Source organism: Cynoglossus semilaevis, chromosome 11 (genome assembly GCF_000523025.1).
Source record: "Cynoglossus semilaevis isolate Cse_v1.0 chromosome 11, Cse_v1.0, whole genome shotgun sequence".
Lineage (NCBI taxonomy): Eukaryota > Metazoa > Chordata > Actinopteri > Pleuronectiformes > Cynoglossidae > Cynoglossus > Cynoglossus semilaevis.
The window spans coordinates 10591045-10610800 of NC_024317.1; the positions used below are offsets into that span (position 1 = coordinate 10591045).

Below are 19756 nucleotides of genomic sequence, written 5' to 3' on the forward strand. Positions count from 1 at the left end.
GGGTCAGAGTAAATAGCTCGAGAGTGCCACCTAAAGCCATTTTGGTGCCATGTTTTCTAGAGAAAAGGCCAAAACATTTCAAACTGTTGAATGGTGATGAAAATGCTTTTGTCTTACAGTAAGATCACTGGTTTGACCCGTAGGTGGTAACCATGGTTACTTCTCTATGAAGTCTGAATGTTCTGCCTACGTGTGCATGGGTTCAATCCCCCAGTGATGTCAGTAGTTCTGTCTAAACTGACCTTGTGTGAGTCGGAGCGTGGTTCATTGTCTGTATGTGGCCTGTATGAGATTAACTGGAGTTAATCTCATAGAGGCCACGTATATATATGAGATTAACTATATGAGATTAACTATATGTGATGGACTGTGTGTGAACCCACCCCCACAGATGACCGCTACATATGGCTCCAGCTTTCCCCCACGATCCCAGAGAGTATTAGGAAGATGGCAGATGACTAGTCCAGATTAATTCAATTACAAATGTTAGAAAAGAATGTAAATTTTGCTTGGTTTGTCTGTGGCACAGAGTGATATTTTAATATTTTCTCATGAACTGAGAAATCTTTGGTACACGAAAAAAATGTCAATCTTTTGCGATTCATAGCATATAGAAATGTCAATACAGTTACCTTTTTTTAACTAAGTAATTGTTACGTCACATATTCTACCTGCATCCCTTAAGTCCTATCCGATCCCTACATTGTCCTGACTATTTACAACATTTCACAGCTATGCTAAGAGTTGTTGTAAGCTGCTGGAGTCCCATCACAGCCTAACATTCACAGGGAGGGGCTGGGGCCAGATCATTTTTTGCCTACAGCTGTACTTTTAACTCAGCTTCTCTCCGTTGTCTGTCTCTGTTTACGAGACCGGCTGTTTTCCATTCAAATGAGTGTGAGAGCAAACTGTTGCTTTTTCATGTGAGGAGACAATCGCAGCCCTCGCAGCGTCTTGGCAGCAACGTGTGTTGACTGTGCACTTTTTAATTCTTTGTTAAAAAGGCAACACTCGCGCCGCTGTCACAGTTGTAGTGGAGTGTAAACTGGCAGGAGTGAGGCTCGTCTGTGAGGCTGATTGAACGCACATTTCCCTGCAGAAGTCTGCAGCTGTGTTTGACGCTGACACGTTGCATTGCAAAGACGTGAGACAGTAGAACTCTCTCAGTACGTACTGAGAACAGAGAACAAATTCACCAGGGAGTGACAGACAACCAAGAGAAAATACCATCAGTTGTAAAACACACACAAACACACACACAAACAGAGCTGTTAAACTAACTAATCAGAGTCTTTGACCAGAGAGAGGATGTGTCCATGATATTCCAATCACTCCTTGAGTTTTCCCTCCAAAAAGGTCTGGATCTTCAGTAGATTCTCCTCCTGCTGACCCAGAGCCTCCAGCAGGATGCCCATGGGTGACCTTTTCAGACCAGCACACTCGATCCTGTTCTCCAGTTTGTTCTTCATGTTCCGGAGGCGAAACGATGCATGTGCAAATATCACTGAAAAGCAGATGGGAAAGCGACTGGTAATGTCGAGCACATTAGGCAACAAAAAAGGCAATAAAGTGTAAGTGTGGAGCAGAGAAGACGTTTGATGTTTTTTTTTTTTTTTAAAGAATCTTTTAGATGTGATTTAAAGACAAGTTTTCCTACAAAACTACATTCATGGTACAAAGATGCTGACAACTCAAATTTACAATACCTATTTTCAAACCAGATCTGTATCATTAAATAACATTTGTGTCCAAAGGCTGGCTCACAGACCTACTGTGGCACTTGGACGTTTGATGTGACCTGCAGTTTCCTTTAAAAGATGACGTCTCAATGACCTTACATCAGGGTCAGAAATGACCCCAGCTAACTGACTATTTCTGGATACTTTAATGCAGCTATTAGTAGCATACGTTTTACCAAGCTAACTTACAGCATTTGTTGGTCAAACATTTATTCCTCTAACAATTATTACTGCGTTGTCAAACATAGATGTTAACCTTTCTGTGTTATGTCTATAGAATGTGCCCTGAACAAAAATGGTGATGGAATAGAATTTAAGTTAAAATCCATTTGTATCAAACCTAATTATCAGCATGTGTGACTTTCACCAGTTTTTTTGTCTAACTTACAAGCCAGAGGTAAAGTGACTGCCGTCATGAACACCATGACACTGCCCAGCAGTGTAATCAACATGTAGCTGGCCACCATGATGATGATCACAAACGCTGTTGGGTTCTGCCTCTTAAAGTTGTTGATAACAGCTTTGTTCTCTCCCGCCCACAGAGACCCCATGAAGACGGCCGACACCACGGCCATAGCTGTGAACATCCCCACGGGGTTCAGGAACCTGCAGGTGGCGACACAACACACCACACAGCACAGAAGTTTAGAGAACCTTCAGATAACGAACTCCTGCATAGGCAGTGTTCCTATGTGTGGTTACTTACGCCACCATGTGGTCACATACTGTCATTACAAGAAGATCCAAGTTCTCAGTGTTACTTTCCAATGTGTTGTTCATAAAATAACATTTAAAAATATTTAAAACCCACTGCAACGACAACCTAGATCAATTGTCTGCTAATAAACAAAGAAGCTAATAAACAAGAACTCAAAATCTAGATGTTACATTAATATTTACTAACAGATAAAGTTCAAGTATTGTTGAATACAATAACAAATTTCACTGAGACTAAAATATAAAAATAATTTTAAGTAATTTATTTTAAACAGAATTAAAACCTGATTGTTTTACACAAGCTAAAGTCAGTTTTGTTTCCCAAAAACGTTCAGGGTCAAGATCAGGATTGTTTTGCTATGGAAACAGACAACACTTCTCCAACAAAGTCTAAACTGATTAAGCTGCTGTTCTCATAACTGTGCTATCTGCAGTGCAACAGCTGACTGAACAAATTATAGCACATTATGACACCACACTGATCAGTGGGAGAGACCAGGACACAGAACGTCACTATTTTTAGTAGAAGAACACAGTTCAAAATAATTATGAATAATTCATGAACTACAGATCATTGTTGACCGAATCTGCTCTGTATGAACTTGTCTGACAACCGACTGGATCTTCCAGCATCTGACAGATGTCCTGACTGGCATTGCCTGAAGCTGAAAGACTTGGAGCATGTGAGAACTTAACTATATATTTGTTTATTTGACTGACAACAAACCTGACACTTGTCGACATCACAAAGTTTTTCTAGGTCACATGGTTCTGTTTTAGGGCAGAAAAAAACAGGAAGTCATGTTTGAAGGTACAGCGTTTGACCTGTTAACAAGATCAAAATTATATTAACTTGGTTCTCTTCCCTAAGGCAGTGAGCAGGTTAACTAGAAACGGAATTTGTTTTCCAGACTGGGTATAGAAAGATACAGCGAAGACTTGTTTTTTTTACATGGACAAAACATTTGTGTTCTATGGATTGGACAAGTTCACACAGGTAGCTTTTTCTAGGGGGGAAACTGACATTACATTGTACGAACAAAACAATTACACTTTATTTAAAGTATAGTGCAAAAAACACGGTATGTTACAGTAAAAACGTACAGCAATCGAAACTGAGGTTAATATTGACATTTGACAGAACATACACTCTTTTTAAGCCCCTGTCTTTTCCTAAAACCTCCATGTGTTTTTCAGAAAAGAAATATATTCTATAAAAAACACAAACAGGCAACATTTGCATAAAAAAGCCATAAAGACTACTGTCAGAAAGTCAAACTGATACTGTTGACTTCTTTACACAAAGACCTGAATCAAATTGCTTAGACAGTTTAGAGAATTTCCTGGTTAAAGATGGTTATTCTTGGGTGAGCTTCAGATGTTTACGAAAGAAGAATGGGCAGGCAGGAAGACTGGGATACAGCTGAGGATAGGCAGTTGAAATAGCTGCAGTTGAGTATTCAGTAATTTTAAAAAACCATTAGTCTCTAAAGTAAATAATGTAAATAATAATGTAAATAAGTAAAACAAAGTTTAATAAATAATGTTAGTATGCTAAAAAATGCTGCTCTAAAGTCCCAGGCTATTAATACAAGTATTTACGAAGTACTACTAAACAATTTTCTTAGGCACCGTTTACTATTGTTTCCCATTATTTCCCCTTGTAATGGTGTAGTGTTTAAACTGGGACCTGGACAAAAAGGTTTGTAGGCTCTTCAGTGTTACAGCGTAAAATCCCGTAAACTTATATCATGGTGGTTTTGTTTTGACAGGATGTGTGCTATTTGACTACGGTGTGTTTTTCTGTTTTTTTCTTTTGTAACTTAAAAAATAGGTCACCTCCCAGTTTCCACTAACTAACGGGACTAAACGAGTGATGTACATGTTGTAAAGTGAACATCAATGTTTTTTAACAGTGGCTGTACAGATAATACAACTTTCCATAAGTCACCTACCCGACAATGAGGAAGACAACAACGGCTAAAACCAAATAGTTGGTCTGATAATAGAGCAGGTTGCTGATCACCCTGTTGTTCCATTTGGCTAAGTCTTTGAAGTCTGGTTTTGCGACCCGCTCTGACCCGGGGAAGAAGTCGTCCCACGGTCTGAGCGGAGTCAGCTCCACTTTAGCCATTTGTCCTGAGTTGTGGCTGCTGATCTGACAGCAACTAAACGGCAACAATACTGTGTAGGAAATCTCATCTCGCGAGAGCTAACGGAACTAGACGCAGCCTTAATGTCCCGCCCTGTGTATTTGCTTAAGCTTACGCAATTGGTCATCAACAGTGTGACGTCACAGTACCTTTGGCTGCTGAGCATGGCTCATGACTTCAAACTGTACGTACTAATGAAAGAACTGGCGATGATAAACGACAACTGTCGTTAATTATACTTATTCTGTTACTTAAATTGCGTATATTTGATTCATATCTAGTAGGCAGTGCTTTTATGCCAATGTTGCATTAACAACCTTACAGACGTAAACAGACATGGGGCGTTAGCTAGCTCAGAGCTAACAGACCGTCTGCATGCTTTTTTGACAGATGTGGAGCAGAATCCTTGGTGGTCCTGTAATCCGAGCAGCTTCGTGTTGGAGGAGTCTGTACACCATGCAACTAAAGAGCAGCCAGTTCCAGTCTCTCTTCACTGACGGACTTAATGGACTCGTAGGTGAGATACTTGCTGTGTCAGACTCTACAGTGTACAGTGTAGAGATTCTACACAGACCTACGTAGACCTATGTGTAGAGTCTACTCTACACAGACATCATTTATATGAGAAAGTTGGGCAGGTAATATACGTAACAACGCAATCCCAAACAATGAAATGAAAACCGATGCATATATCATTATTTCTTTTGGAAATTGAATTAATTTCCCAGCTCACCCACAGAGTTGGTCTGCAGGTTAAATTCTTATACCTTAATTATATGGCAATGTCACCCTGGGAGGAAATGCCACTAGAAATGTAAATATTTATTTTTTATTATTTAAACCTCACTAAAATAATTCAAAAGATAGAGTAACGAATAAGCTAGAAAGTATAGAAGATCTGTTATATGCTACATTAGAATGGGCAGAATATCACGTTACAGAAAGTATAGAACATTAGAATGGGCAGAATATCACGTTAAGTAGTAAAAACTTTTACAGGAACACTTGGGCTGTTAATAAATTCAATTAACAGATCATCAGTAAAACAGATTCAGAAATGTTATGCCTGATTTGTTAAAAAATATTTAAAGCAATGATTTAAGAGTGCTTAATGTTTACAATTTCTTCACTATATATCAAAAAAGCTTTCTCAACTCTACATCCATGTGTTTTTCTTTCTGCAGAGCTGTTTGGAAAGCACAACTATGAGCTGAGGATAGCTGGAGGTGCAGTGCGGGACCTGCTGTCTGGGAAACGTCCAGAAGACGTGGACTTTGCCACAACGGCAACCCCTGAGGAGATGAAGCGGATGTTCCAAGCTGCTGGGATCAGGATGATCAACAATAAAGGGGAAAAGCACGGGACCATTACAGCGAGGGTCAGACAACAACAGTATATAAATATATATACCAGCACCAGATGAACCAAGGAGTTTTTGAATCAAACCAATCACATTATTTGAATGTTTTCCTTTTTTTTAATAGATACACAATGAGAACTTTGAGGTGACCACCTTACGTGTGGACGTTCAGACAGATGGCCGTCACGCAGAGGTTGAATTTACCACGGACTGGCTGAAAGATGCTGAGAGGAGAGACCTCACCATCAACTCCATGTTTTTAGGCAAGAGTGTACCTTTTGACTGAAAGTTACCTTTTTTTTCTTTTTAAATGACGTTTATACAATATGTTCGTCGACATAGATGTAGCTGTAGTGTACTGCTCGTATCAAGCTCTGGTATTTTTGTGTAGGTCTTGACGGCACACTGTACGACTATTTCAATGGATACGAGGACCTGCAAAACCGTGAAGTTCAATTTGTCGGCAGTGCAGAGCAAAGAATCCAGGAGGACTATCTCAGAATACTGCGTTATTTCAGGTTTTTATTTAATTTTATTTTCAAATATGTCATGGTGTTTTTTGTTCAGTTAAGTGATGAATTCTAATCATATTTATTTTTCCTGGAGAAATACCATGTGTCAGTTGAAAACTACATTTTTTACTTAGTCGGCAGAATAAACTGATAAATTAGTAAAAAGAGGAGACTTTAAACTTCTAAAAGGTAGAAACTAAATCATGTTTCTCTTTAAATGTGTTAACCTGAATTCTTTAATACAACCCAGGTTCTATGGCAGAGTGGCTTTAGAACCTAAATGCCATGAACCACAGACACTGACGGCCATCAGGGAAAACGGCCACGGGTTGGCTCAGATTTCAGGAGAAAGAATTTGGGTAGAACTCAAAAAGATCGTTGTTGGAAACCATGCTGCTCACCTGCTGGAGCTCATGTACCAGCTGGGTCTGGCCCAATATATAGGTAAGTAGTGATGCATTTAAACAATGTAACATAAAACCATCAGCTACAGATCACTGACTGTAAAACACCAGCAGAATAATTAACAAAATGTTTTATCACCAAAAACATATCTCCATGTACTTACAGCAACTCCTTTCTTATTTGTCAAGGCTAATTTTTCATGAAGATGGGGCTTTAGCAAAAATGACTTGATGACAGTCACATAATGTCACAAGCGATCAATAGTTTGTCTAAATCACACCAAGACATTAAACGTTCTCTTAGAGCAAAGTAGTAAATAGCCTCTCCTTAGATCAAGTACAGCTTGATATCTTCTAAAAGGGATCATGATCACAGTATATGACAGATTTTTTTTTCTAACCTGGTTTGAACAAGAGTCAATGACACTTCTCAGTGACACATGGCCTGGTTTTTATTCTTTGACTAATCAATACTACATTCAGTTTTTCTTTTTCTGCTGATCAACCTCCTTTGCCATCTCCCCTTCTTAGGTTTGCCACTAGATGGCAATGTTGAGGAGATGAAACAAGTGTGGCAGAGGGCTAAAGACCACTCTCCAAAACCCATGACCACGCTGGCTGCCCTGTTCAACTATTTGCAGGACGTGGAAAAGATGGACCTCCGTCTAAAAGTCTCCAAAGAGGAGAAGAATCTGGTAGCATTTCTGATCAAGTACAGACGTGAGCTCTGCAAAGATAAAGACAAACCCGACAGCCTCAAACCGTTCACCGACTTCATCATTGATGTGAGTTTTTTCTACCAATTTATCCTGCTGTGATAATAATACTTGTTTTTTAAATACTTTTTAAAATTCTTTTGTAAAAATGGTTATCAGTGATTTTTAATTAAGCAATCCAGTCACAGATTGATCGAATTAAATTGTTGTTTTGGTCAATACTTTTACTTCAGATGAATCAACTTTTTATAGGTAAATTAATCAGCACCAGAGTGTAGTTTTCAGTGGAAGTAGGTTTAAAAAACACTTGTCCTTCCCTGATTTTGCTGCTTTGGTTCTGCTTTCATTCATCGCCTAAAACTAAATGCAACATTTAAACTAATCTGGCCTGGAAATGATCAGCCCTGAAAATCTGTATTTCAAAAACATCTCAACAAGGACCCTCGTCTGAAAGTCAAATGTGGTCAATGTGAGGTTCTTCATGGCATGAATAAAACAAACCAGGACTGGAATTGAATGAAGAGTCTTTGATTGCACACACATTATTTTACCTTTTATCGGGTTTGACTTTCAATCAGCCCCACAGATGTTAAGTCCTCCTGTAACCATCACCTCCCCACTCCCACTCAGGCCAGTGCCACTCCAGGTCTGAGTGGGATTTTCTGCTGAGTACTGTAGCTGCAGTTCCCATAATCACAGTGTGGGTGATTTTATAACAAAGACCAACTGGTGGAAGGACGGTTAGTGCGGTGATGGGTCATGGGTAAAAGGCCCTGATTTTTTTTTTTCTTTTTGGAGTCCATTTGGGATTAGGTTAATTGTTTACTAAATTAACCATAAGTTGTTTTTTTTTAAAGTAAAAAATTAATAGATAAAATTAAAAACACCTGCAAAAACAGCTTTTGCACTAATACGCCCTCAGGTTTTAACCTGAGGGCGCATTATTATTAATTATTTCCTCATCTGTTTTTTGTTATGGGTTAATTATAGTTTTCACCGTTGTGATGAATTTTGCAGGGACAGACAAGGTGTTTCATGAATGCTTAATGTTTCCAAGGTCAAGTTAGCAGCAAGTCTTAAGTGTAAATATAACCTTTACATCTACAGTCGATATACAATCTAGTAACTAAAAAAACTCATCATGGGTTTGCGCTGTATAGGAATTACACATTGATCTGTGGTCAATATCACCATGGATTCATAGCAACTACATAGTTGCATACAATTACCAGTTAACACAAAAGTGCATTGATCTGCACAACAATGGACACACATGACGGGTAGCATTATAAGCCCAGTGCAGTCGACATATTCCAACTCCATCAGATTTCTCTGGTAGTTAATAACTGTAGTTCAGTGGCTCACACAAGTATTCAACCAAACTTACATCAACTTCGTACACAGTTCTGTTGAGGAGAAAGACATTTTATGGTAAAGCCACAGTCAACAGGTCTTATTCTTTTCTCACTTCTTTAAAGTGAAGATTGGTTGGATCAAACATGATGTCACACAGGTCTCTGCACCAATGGGACAGCAGCAAAGCTGTTTTATTTTTCTATTTATTTAGTGTCTGGAGGCTGTTGTCACCACATCAAACCACACCCACTCTGCCCACACAGAATGACTAAATCATATGACTGTTTGAATTTTAAAGGTTTTTTTTCTCCCTGCTGTTCCCTTTTCTTTTCATTGTTGCCGATCACATTCATATCCATAATTACAGACCACAGCCACAATGTTAACCATTGCTGCCTCTTTACAGAATCGTGAGCTGGATACTCAGAGCAAAGTCTGTGAGCTGCTGAAGTATCAAGGTGAAAAGAAGCTGCTAGAAGAGCTCTGCAGATGGACCGTACCTCGGTTTCCCGTCAGTGGCCATGATCTACGGAAACTGGGAGTCACGTCGGGCAAAGACATCGGCGCCACCTTACAGAATCTCCGGGACATTTGGAAGAAAAGTCATTACCAGCTGGACAAAGATGAACTCCTGAGTTATGTAAAGCTGTAAACGGACACAAATACAAAGACCACTTAAATCCTGATTATGTGCTTTCCCATCACAGCTGTCACAAAATGACAAGGCGGCTGATTAGACACGTGTGTTACCATGAAGCCCAGCTGCCTGCGTAAGGCGCGCTGACAAACGGCTAGAATTACTGAGATGCACAGCCATTTTAAAAATCAAATGCTTATTTATTCACTTGATGGACAAGTGGGATGGATTAGGTGTTTATGGGAATTTAGTTTGACATATATATATTATTGAAGAAAACGTGTGGTCTTTGGACAAGTGGGATGGATTAGGTGTGTATGGGAATTTAGTTTGACAATATATTATTGAAGAAAACGTGTGGTCTGAAAATCAAAAGGAATGAAAAAGAGAGTTGAGTTATTAGATTTATTTTAGGTTTTAAAGAGAACTTCTGTTTTTTGTTTTGTTTTTTTCAAAAAGTGGCTCTGACAAGAGTTGTCCAGAACAGCTGTAATTATAAAAAAAAATGCACCCTAACCCGATGGGGGTCTTTCTGTTGTGGTACTTTCATATAAATGCTCAAAATATGTTTGCAAGTAGACTAAAACATTGTCAGCTCAGTGGTAGAGGTATTTCTTTCTACATGCAAATGATGATTAGTGTGAATCATGATTAATTATAATTAATTACAGTCTCCATCAATCCTGATTGGCTGATAAATTTGCTACTGACCGCAGATTCAAATAAATGAATAGTGTGACAGCCTTAGTTTTCACACACACCAAATCGTGTCTTTGGTGAACACAGCTGATTTGGTCGTCCTCCAAAGCTCCTGTCAGATTAGTCAGCAGTCCTTGATCATGTAGACGACTCGGCTGATTCACCCTCGCACTCATTCCACGTTCAATATTTTCTTGCCATCTGTCAAAGCTTGTGTTCTGTAGACGGATCATCGTTGGTAGTGAAGGTTTGTCAGGACAGTGTCACGGTGGAGTCAGTGGAGTTAACTGAACTGTGGTCATATTTACATTTCAAACGCTGTCTGATTTTAATGACTTAAACTAACTTTTGACAGGTTTTGTCATTTTGGGTCACGCATTAGAATGTGTTAAATGTTTTACATGATCATGTTATTTTGATCTACAGTAGCTCTGTCGATTACTATTTACTTATTACTTATTTCAGTCCTAAGAGGTTACATTTCCAATTTGCCTTAGATGTCTTTAATTTGCTCCTGGACTGTAGTTCTGGTTATGTCATTACGATGGGAAAAGAAATACATAATATTGACTTTACATAATGAAAACAAAAAACTTGATACAGCGTGTAAACGCTTTCTTTACAGAAAGTGATTTATGTTATGATATTTAGAGCCAGGCTGGAGGCTAAACACGAGGTGTAGAAATAAAGAAGCCTGTGTTGAAACTGTAATTGAAGTTCACCGTGAACTGTTGTTTCTGCTGATATTTCTGGGCTAAGATTTTTTGAGACTTTTTCTGAACCCAAATGTGATGTGGTGGTTATTTAATTTGGTGAGATCTTCTTTCCAACTATGAAAGGAACAATGTCGTCTGTGCTTTGAGAGGATTGCTCCTCCTCCTCCTCCCACTCCTCACCCACTCTCCTGTGTAGATGGGGTATAAAGACCTCTTCTCTTCGACACTCTGCCTGGAGACCCTCAACTTGTCCTACTTCATTCATCACTGATCCTTTTCTTTCTGGATTTTCCCCGTGACTTAAGTTGGTACCAGACACTGGTTGCTGCTGAGATGCACGGTCTTCTCCTCACATTTGTGCATCGGCTGAATCCAGCAGGAGTGATGATATAAAGGGGTTTAGTGTTGTGATGAGTGTGGAAGCATGGCTTGGCTGAGCGCAAACCTCAGTAACGTGACTGTTGACGTCTCGGTGAGTGAGGATGAGCCGCGGGACGAGCGCCTGGCTCAGGTGGAAATAGTTCTTCTCTCCATCATCTTCATCACCGCGGGGATCCTTAACGTCGGGGTTCTGTTGTTGCTGTGGAAGCGGAGGAAGCAGCTCTGCAGGATGCGCGTCTTCGTCTTCCACCTCTGCGTCGCGGACCTGGTGGTCACATTCTTCCAGGTCTGTCCGCAGCTCATATGGGACATCACGGACCGATTCGTGGGTCCCGATGTGCTCTGTCGAGCAGTGAAGTACCTACAGGTGGTCGGCATGTTTGCGTCTACTTACATGATAGTGGTGATGACCATAGACCGATATCAAGCCATTTGCAAACCTATGGTGACGTTCCAGAAGCGCAGGGCGCGCTGGAATGGCCCCGTGTGCGCCGCCTGGTGCGTCTCTCTGGTCGGCAGCCTCCCGCAGGTGTTTATCTTCTCTCGGGTGGAGGTTGCTCCGGGTGTGTACGACTGCTGGGCGCAGTTCATCAAGCCGTGGGGTCCTAAAGCCTACGTGACCTGGACCACGCTGGTGATTTTTGTGCTGCCTATTATCACGGTGATCGTGTGCCAGGTGCGCATCTGCCGCACCGTGCACCAGAGTTTTTCCACGAAGGCGCAACACGTCGGAGAGACGCTCAACAAGACGCTGTCCTCCAGAGCCAGCAGCGTCGCAGGAGTGTCCAAGGCCAGGGCCAAGACGGTGAAGATGACCGTGGTCATTGTGCTCACCTACATCATCTGCTGGACGCCTTTCTTCACCGTGCAGCTGTGGTCGGTGTGGGACGCAGCGGCACCCACCCAGAGTAAGACCCCCGGGGTTGTCCACATGAGCATCATGTCAAACAAAAAACACAAAACACACAAATATCCATGCAAAAGTCAGAAGGAAATTGGTGCAAAATGAGAATAACACCTGCTTGAACAACATTCAGGTTGGTTTTTCTGTTGGTGAGACAAATCAAAGTATGGCCTGCGGCCCTGTAATGGCCCTCGCCCAGGTTGTGTGTCAGTAATGTCAGTAATCGTCTTCTAGGGCAGACATTCAGGGAAAATAGTTGTGTTTGTGATCCTGCAGGTCAATTTTTTTTTTCAAATCTGTGCCAGAGTGGGGTAAAATTAAGACTAATTTGTCATTTTATTTTAGTCCTATCAACAAGGGGAGCACTGCGTAAAAAGTTTGAAAACCATTTCTTTAAGACAAGAGCACAAACCTCCATGTAACGTGTACTGAACAGCACTGATAATAAATACTCACAGAGGAACACCTCAGTGTACTGTGCATCAAAATCCTCTGAAAAATGAGCGCTGGTCAATGCATCCCGATGATGTACTTTGACCTGTGACCAGAACCGTTGGGGAATAAAGGGTTAATTCGAGTATTGATTTTACTGCAGATGGAGGAAAAAAATTGTTGTTCACTCCTGAAACGGGAGTGAGGAGTTCATCCACAAAGGCAAAAAAACCCAAACAGCTACAGTGACTGTAAAAGAATAAGTAGACAAAGACAACTAGTCTGTGATGTGTCTGAAGCACTAACAGCTGTCCAGACATGGACTTCGATTGTATTGATTTTCATTTGCAATTGAATAGATGTGGGGAGACTCATTAGTCCTTACAGAGGAATAAAATGCCACATTGCAGGACAAGATAGAAGACACGTGCTCCAGTGTGGAAGCATGATTCTGGGTCGCTGATGAGAAAAAATAAGGACTCGAACTGATGCCGCAGTTTGGAGTCAGAAAGTGAAACACATATACCTCACAGACTGTAATAGTAGGAATCACCTCCTCAGAGAAGCTGGAGAGAGTCTCAGAAGAACATTGGACTGGGATTGGTCAGAAAGCTTGACAGTTACCTCATAGTTTACACTGCCACCGATAACTGCAATCTGTTGTTCAGCAAATAGAGAAAAACAACAATAGAACAAAAGAGAAAAACTAGAAAAAAGACTGGACTATTGGGATCTAAAGGACTAAAAAATCTTGAAACATTTTTTATTTCCCCCTCAGAATAATAATTGTAGCTCTTGGAAGTTAAATCGCTCATGAGCTTAAACTAGGTGAAATCATTATATTTTTTTCACCTTTCCAATCAAACATGAATGGAAACAAATTCTATTTGTCAGCAATAGGTAAAGCCCCAGGTCCCTCTTGGTTTTAAAAAGGTATTTCAAAGGAACCTCATTTCATGTCTTATATTAAAAAAGGAAGCAGCAACTTTATGTCAGAACCAATAAGCAATAAGCTTTAATAACCTGTACTGATATTCATGTAACAGCAGCTCGTATCATGTGTGTCCTTCAGCGGTGAAGAATCCTCATGAGCTGTTCGTTTCTCTTTTTACCTTTTCACCAGCTGCGACCTTCACCATCCTGATGCTGCTGGCCAGTCTGAACAGCTGTGTTAACCCCTGCATCTACCTGCTGTTCAGCGGGATGCTCCCCAAGCGACTGGTGACCGTGATGTGCACGAGTGAGCCCGAGCTGAAGGACTCCATGCAGGAGGACGCCACCATGGTCAGCTCCCTGTACATCAGCCTGAAGGGCCTGTCAGTCAACAGATAGAAGCTGAGAAGCTCCAGGACACACATCCCACAGCAGCAGTACTGGAGGGTTCCAACTGTGTGAGGTTGGACTTCTGAGACTGCAAAATGTAAATGCAGAAAATGAAAAAACAAACAGAAAAGAAACACTGTCAAATAACAGGCAGCATAAAAAAATAATAATTGTTGAACATCGTTTTTGTTGAATTTCTGTTTTTTGACTCAGATGTGTAATTGTGCTGTCAAATATAAATAGACTTATATGTCTTGTGTATTTATATATTTATATATGTATATATAATCATAGTGTTTCTGTACGACACAGGTATGTTTTGCTGTGTTAATAAACTGTGACTTCTCATCTTCTCTGTTTTCCAATCTCTTTCACATGTGATGATATTTTCAAAGCTCTGTTTGCAGTCTTTTTTTTTTTTTAAAAAAAGAAGTCACTCTGTGACGACAGCACCAGCAAGAAGCACTCTTTTGGAGGGAAAGTATAGAGTTGGAAGTCTGTAATTTACCAGTGTCCTAATAGCAGCAAATGGCAGTTATACGGGAGCTCGGGGGGGGAGAGGTGAGAGGCCAGGACATATGGCGATTCTCTCAGAAATGAAATGCTGAGACAAATCCAGCAGAAATCTCTCAACAATGACTCATGTGCACCGACCATCATTAGAGTCTGTCAAACAGCTGCCTGGGACTCAACTCTGACCTTTTACGCTAATAAAATGACAAATAGCGTGTCCAGCTGTTAGGCACCTGTCGAGGGGGGAGGAGATGCTGTGGGTTATTCGACCCACGTTGGTCAGTGACAGGCATTATAGCTCATTTGACCCACGTCATTGGTATTTGCTCAAATGAAGAAAATCATTTTGTTCAGTGAGAAAATCGAAGGGTGTCATAAAAATGTGATAGAAATAATTTCCTCAACCTGCGTTGATTCACTTGGAAAAATACATAAAGCCATGTCTTTTCTACATTTCGTCCATTTATATTTAAATTAAGATGCTATATACACAATATATACATACAATATAGAATTTTAGTTTTTTTTTCTTTTCCTTTAAGTCATCATAAAACATCCCGTGTCATTACTGCTTTTTTGTAATCTGGCTTACTGTCCAATATTTGGCTGATTTTTGCTAACCTTTAGCTTTACACGCTATACCACTATATATATATAATAGGCTGTATGATATCTATACCCTCTATCTTTTACACCTTTTATTTTTTAATATTTATTGCAAAACAAATCACTGTTTGGGTTTTTTTTTTATTTGACTTAGACACAAGTGTCTCCATGGCAACAGAGGGAGCATAAAACAGCAGGTAACTTCACAGTCTGACTGGGAAACCTGTTCCCACATGTGCGTCATTATGGGACACACTGACTGAACCTAAATCAGGCAATCAACGCAACCGGCTATCAATGCAACACTTCAAAGTTTTTTCCAAGCTAATTACCTCATGGAGTTGATTTTTTTTTTTTTTACAGAATGACAAAAGAGTAAGAACATTTTAATTTTCAGCTACAGATGTCTCAGTCTCATCTGAGTCTAATAGCTGCTCTGATGAATGGACGTGTCCATCAGGGCCCAGAGACATTAGAGACTCAGACCTATTCCTGGATCTTAGGACACATCATGTTTTTTAAAAAAAGGAAAGTGAACTACGTGTTTCCGTTTTTTTAAAAAAGGAAAGTGAACTACGTGTTTCCACTGAACACAACCAGATGTGACCTCTGCTTTTAACCCATCACCAAAGTCAGCTAGTGGACTTGAACCTTCCGGACCCAACTTTGCCTCCTTAACCACTAAGCCACAACTGCCCCTAAGAAAATGACCTTGTCAGAAGTGGGATTTGAACCCACGCCTCCATTCAGAGACCAGAAATCCCATTTACAGGAAGGGGCAAGCCTTGAGTCTGGCGCCTTAGACCACTCGGCCATCCTGACAAGTGTGGGTTCAAAACGACACAACACAGCTGTTGAGTGACCTGTGGTCAGTGCATGCTGGACGTGACATTTTACTCATTCTGACACTCGGCTACATCTAAATTATCATCAAAACAGGAGTTGATAGCTCTGTTGCTAAGCAGTTATCTATCTGAAAATATGAAGCAATCTGCATATATTTACACATTACACATATTTATACGATAACCCCTCATGGTCCTCAGCTCTACCAAGGATCATAAAACAGGATTTAGATTAAATCTTCACAGACTAGCCCGTGTCACTGGCTGTAAACCTGGTAGCTAGTCCTGGAACCTTAACGCTGCTTTAGTTTCAGTCATTAAAATGTTAACAAAAAGTCAATAAAATGACCATTAACCTGAGACCTTTAAAGTCTCTGGAAATGTCGACATTATTCTGACCCCCCCCCCTGACCCTGCCCCCTCCTGCATCACTGCTGAAAGACCTGGATCTTCAGTAGACGACAGTGATATCATGCTGTTCCACCGTCATGAAGACAACAGTGATATCATGCTGTTCCACCGTCAGTGTCATCACACTCAGCTGTGTTCATTAGTGTCACTGGTGTCACCTGGTGTCACCTGGTGTCCGGGGTATATATACCTCTCTCCCTGACTCACTCTTTGTCAGATCCCTGTTCTGTTCACTGCGCCTTTCGTCACATCTATGCTTCTGTTAAAGATGTTCCTGCACATTGTTTGTTCCCACTGTCCTGTAAACTGGAGCTGTTTGAATCCACTTACAGTGGAGGAACCTCCTGCGTCCTGACCTCGGTCTTTGGAGTGCTGTGTTTGATTCCTGCCACAAACTTTGTGTGTTTTCCTGGAGAGGTCAGTTTATGTTGACAACTTTGGTTTGTCCTTTTTTTGATCAGTTCAGTATGTGACAGACTTCCATGTTCATGGAAATGAGGTTGTACCATATAAGTAGGCACTAATCTGTCATTTTAGGGTTAGGGGTTACAGACCCCTGACTGAGTGTATTAACACTGTGGAAATATTTGGGGTTATAACATTAGAAAATTAGATGATATATCATGTTAAGGTGCACAGATAACTAAGTTGTGGTTGATCAGGTTTGGACCTCGGAAGTCTGTCTGTGTTTGTTGTGATTGCGTGGGTTGATCTAAGTTTTTTTTTTTTTTTTTTTTTTTTTTTTTCAAATCTCCCCAGCCCCCCAGAGCCTGTTTTTGGCCCTTCACTCAAACGGTCGGGGCAGAGTGGACCCCACCTCATGTGAGTTTCAGACCCCTGCCTTAAGGTAACCTCAATTTTAGCCAGGGAACGCACAAGAAAACACCACAGGTTGGGTGTGAGGCTGGTGAAGCTGAGCACAGTAAAGGTAAATGTTGGTCAATAATAATATTGAATGTGTTCTCAGTGTGGACATGGAGGCAGACAGATGCAAACGGCAAAATGATGAATGTGTTTGACATATTTGATGACCCGTTAAAGGTCATTTCTGTGCAAAACTGACCTGTAAAATATGAGCAGAGGCGTTGGTGCAGCACGATCGATGTCTTACATGGTCGCTGCACAGCATGTCAACGTCACAGGAAGCTGTGACCTTGAACTAACGTTAAACTAAAATATAAACATAAGTCAAACTGGTCTGGTCTTATTGACCTCACTAACAGCACACAGTAACAAACAACAACAAAAATGTAAAAATATTAGCTAAGTTTTTCCCATGTTCTATTTGAACAGAACTGCCATACTGCCACCTACTGTACCAGAGTGTGTAATCCCATGGTATGACCACTGACTTTTTGAGATTACACAGCTCCTTACACCTCGATGCGGTGATGTATCGATTTTTAAGCGCCTCACGATGCATCGTTCCATCAAGATTTCAGTATATTCTGAAAGATAAAAGCAAACATAAGGTTCTCAAAAAGACTTTAATATGAGAGGAAGGCTTGACGTTAACCTTGGCACAGTGCAAGAGGAAGTTGAAGATCAATACCGGCAAACATGGAGATGTGACCACACACTTGAGATGTGTGGGATTAGTGAAGAAGAGCTGTGGTACGGCATATCAATAAGACCCACACTGTGATCAATAACAGATGAGATTCATATTGATGCAGTCATTTCATCAATCATTCTTTATCTTCTGCGACAACATCTGAAGATAAAAAGGTTCAAAGATGCTTTTTGTACATGTGGCTAATCAGTCTTCATGAAAAACGACTTAGTCTTGATGCATTTGGCTGTGATAAATAGGACCCATTTATATTACCTGTGTTAATTATGCAGAAGTAAAGTAGTCCATAATGTACCGTAGTGTCCTCAAAGTGTAGAACAATTCAGCAGCCCTTCATTTACGGCAGCACTATATGAGGGAGGGGGCGCTCTGTGTTCTGTTTCAATACCGGCCCAAAGTTTCTGCCTGTTCTACTTGTTGAGAAAATGCACTGATGTGGATGCAGGTGGGTTCAGGTTTGACATATTTAATGATCAGTTCAAGGCAATATTTCTGCACAACTGACCTTTGACCTTTGAGCACAGGACTTATTGGAACATAATCAGTGCCTCTGCCTGTCAAATCAAAGGCAGCGGTGCACCAATTTGCACCAATACATGATCGTATAAAATCCACATACGGTGTGTGAGCGCCTCCAGCATAATGAGTCCTGGGATTGAACCATGTACCATGTACCTTTGAGTTGTTGTTATTCAGAGAGGGCATCGGCATGGCTACTGGATAAATGCTTGTTTTCCCAAGTGAAACCACTGAGGTCTGATGTTGACGTTTGACACTGCTGGTGCTGTCCATTTATGTCTGAGTGGACGACGCACCCGCAGCAGAGTAAGTGGGTAAATAAATATACTTCAAATGTACTGAGTGTGTACTGACAGGCAGTAAGCCGTCAAAGGAGCCACCCGCTGTATGTGTGTGTGCGTGTGTGTGCTTCTCAAGATGGGTTTCTAACGCGTGTTCATGTCAAAGTCACCAGTAACAGCAGACCATATATGGGCAAATTCACTGAAGCCAACTTGTACAGGCGCTGAGTCGTGCCAAAGTAAATATAGAAAATTGGAAAACAAACAAATACAAACTTCACAGTCATGGTCTGTTGAAATATTTATTTAATTTAATGATTTTCTTTTTTGTTTTTTTGCTGCTTTTCTCTCATTGTTGATCCTGAGTTTCTTTCTTTACTGCAGATTTCCATAAGATTCAGAATGAGGGATTTGTTTGTTATTTCTTGGACTTTTCCGTAGCAGCTCACGGTCCTTAGATGGTAACACTGCAAAGGCGATCCAGTCAAAAAGGTCAGGTGAAGAAAGCCGATCTGAAGTAAAAACAATAATAAAAAAATTGCCACAAGAAAAAGTTGTAAACCTGAACTAAACACATGATAAAGGTCTGAATTGGTCCTAACTCAGATTATTGGAATTTAGTTTTTATTTATGTAATTTTTATGTGACTGGCTCATTATACTGTATTGGTCCATTCTATGCAGATTGATGGAGATGCAGTGAGCTGGTGGGTTTGACCAGTGGGTGAGTCATCCTCGGACTAATGGACTCTACAACGTGAACACAGTGAAGGACAAAGACAAAGACAAGTTCCAAACTAAAGCATTTGGTGTAAAAGAGAGATGAGCCCAACAGATGACTAATGGAGAAAAGGTCAGACTCATTGCTTTTTATGTTCTTAATGGTCAGATATTATGATGGATGGTTAGGATTTGGGGTTATGTTCTGAGTTTTGTAGGTAAAGAAAATGTTAAGAATAT

The 19756-nt window shown here is 40.5% G+C and overlaps 4 protein-coding genes and 1 non-coding gene across 6 annotated transcripts in view; 3 read left to right on the forward strand and 2 right to left on the reverse strand.

Moving 5' to 3' along the window:
• LOC103386273 (contactin-4-like) overlaps positions 1–19756 on the forward strand; it is a 695358-nt gene that overhangs the window by 123152 nt on the left and 552450 nt on the right. The gene's annotated exons all lie outside the window — the stretch shown is intronic.
• arl6ip5a (ADP-ribosylation factor-like 6 interacting protein 5a) lies at positions 514–4675 on the reverse strand. The gene is made up of 3 exons (XM_008320459.3): positions 4412–4675; positions 2128–2345; positions 514–1504 (listed from the first exon to the last, which is right to left on the reverse strand). The coding sequence occupies exons 1-3, from the start codon at positions 4588–4590 to the stop codon at positions 1329–1331; spliced, it is 573 nt and encodes a 190-aa protein (XP_008318681.1). The 5' UTR covers positions 4591–4675; the 3' UTR covers positions 514–1328.
• Positions 4705–10327, forward strand: trnt1 (tRNA nucleotidyl transferase, CCA-adding, 1). 2 transcript variants are annotated; one of them, XR_003051164.1, is made up of 9 exons: positions 4705–4793; positions 5000–5126; positions 5794–5987; positions 6094–6232; positions 6361–6487; positions 6732–6925; positions 7417–7670; positions 9364–9827; positions 9906–10327. XR_003051164.1 is itself a non-coding variant. In XM_017036525.2 (8 exons), exons 2-8 carry the CDS (start codon positions 5000–5002, stop codon positions 9607–9609), a joined length of 1281 nt encoding a protein of 426 aa, XP_016892014.1. In that variant the 5' UTR covers positions 4705–4793; the 3' UTR covers positions 9610–9883. The 2 variants fall into 2 exon arrangements, 1 of the variants encoding a protein (XP_016892014.1); XM_017036525.2 differs by lacking the exon at positions 9906–10327 and having other exon boundaries at positions 9364–9883.
• On the forward strand, positions 11123–14388 carry avpr2b.1 (arginine vasopressin receptor 2b, tandem duplicate, 1). The gene is made up of 2 exons (XM_008320462.3): positions 11123–12298; positions 13850–14388. Exons 1-2 carry the CDS (start codon positions 11434–11436, stop codon positions 14056–14058), a joined length of 1074 nt encoding a protein of 357 aa, XP_008318684.1. The 5' UTR covers positions 11123–11433; the 3' UTR covers positions 14059–14388.
• trnal-caa (transfer RNA leucine (anticodon CAA)) lies at positions 15882–15990 on the reverse strand. The gene is made up of 2 exons: positions 15953–15990; positions 15882–15927 (listed from the first exon to the last, which is right to left on the reverse strand). It is a non-coding gene; the product is annotated as a tRNA-Leu (tRNA).

Coding starts and splice junctions, on each gene's coding strand:
- avpr2b.1 (XM_008320462.3), top strand. CDS start 11,434: ATGGCTTGGCTGAGCGCAAACCTCAGTAACGTGACTGTTGACGTCTCG. Junction 12,299..13,849: donor CGCAGCGGCACCCACCCAGA/GTAAGACCCCCG, acceptor CCTTTTCACCAG/CTGCGACCTTCACCATCCTG.
- trnt1 (XM_017036525.2), top strand. CDS start 5,000: ATGTGGAGCAGAATCCTTGGTGGTCCTGTAATCCGAGCAGCTTCGTGT. Junction 5,988..6,093: donor ACGGGACCATTACAGCGAGG/GTCAGACAACAA, acceptor TTTTTTTAATAG/ATACACAATGAGAACTTTGA. Junction 6,926..7,416: donor GGGTCTGGCCCAATATATAG/GTAAGTAGTGAT, acceptor TCCCCTTCTTAG/GTTTGCCACTAGATGGCAAT.
- arl6ip5a (XM_008320459.3), bottom strand. CDS start 4,590: ATGGCTAAAGTGGAGCTGACTCCGCTCAGACCGTGGGACGACTTCTTC. Junction 2,346..4,411: donor GTTGTCTTCCTCATTGTCGG/GTAGGTGACTTA, acceptor CGCCACCTGCAG/GTTCCTGAACCCCGTGGGGA. Junction 1,505..2,127: donor AGTCACTTTACCTCTGGCTT/GTAAGTTAGACA, acceptor TCTGCTTTTCAG/TGATATTTGCACATGCATCG.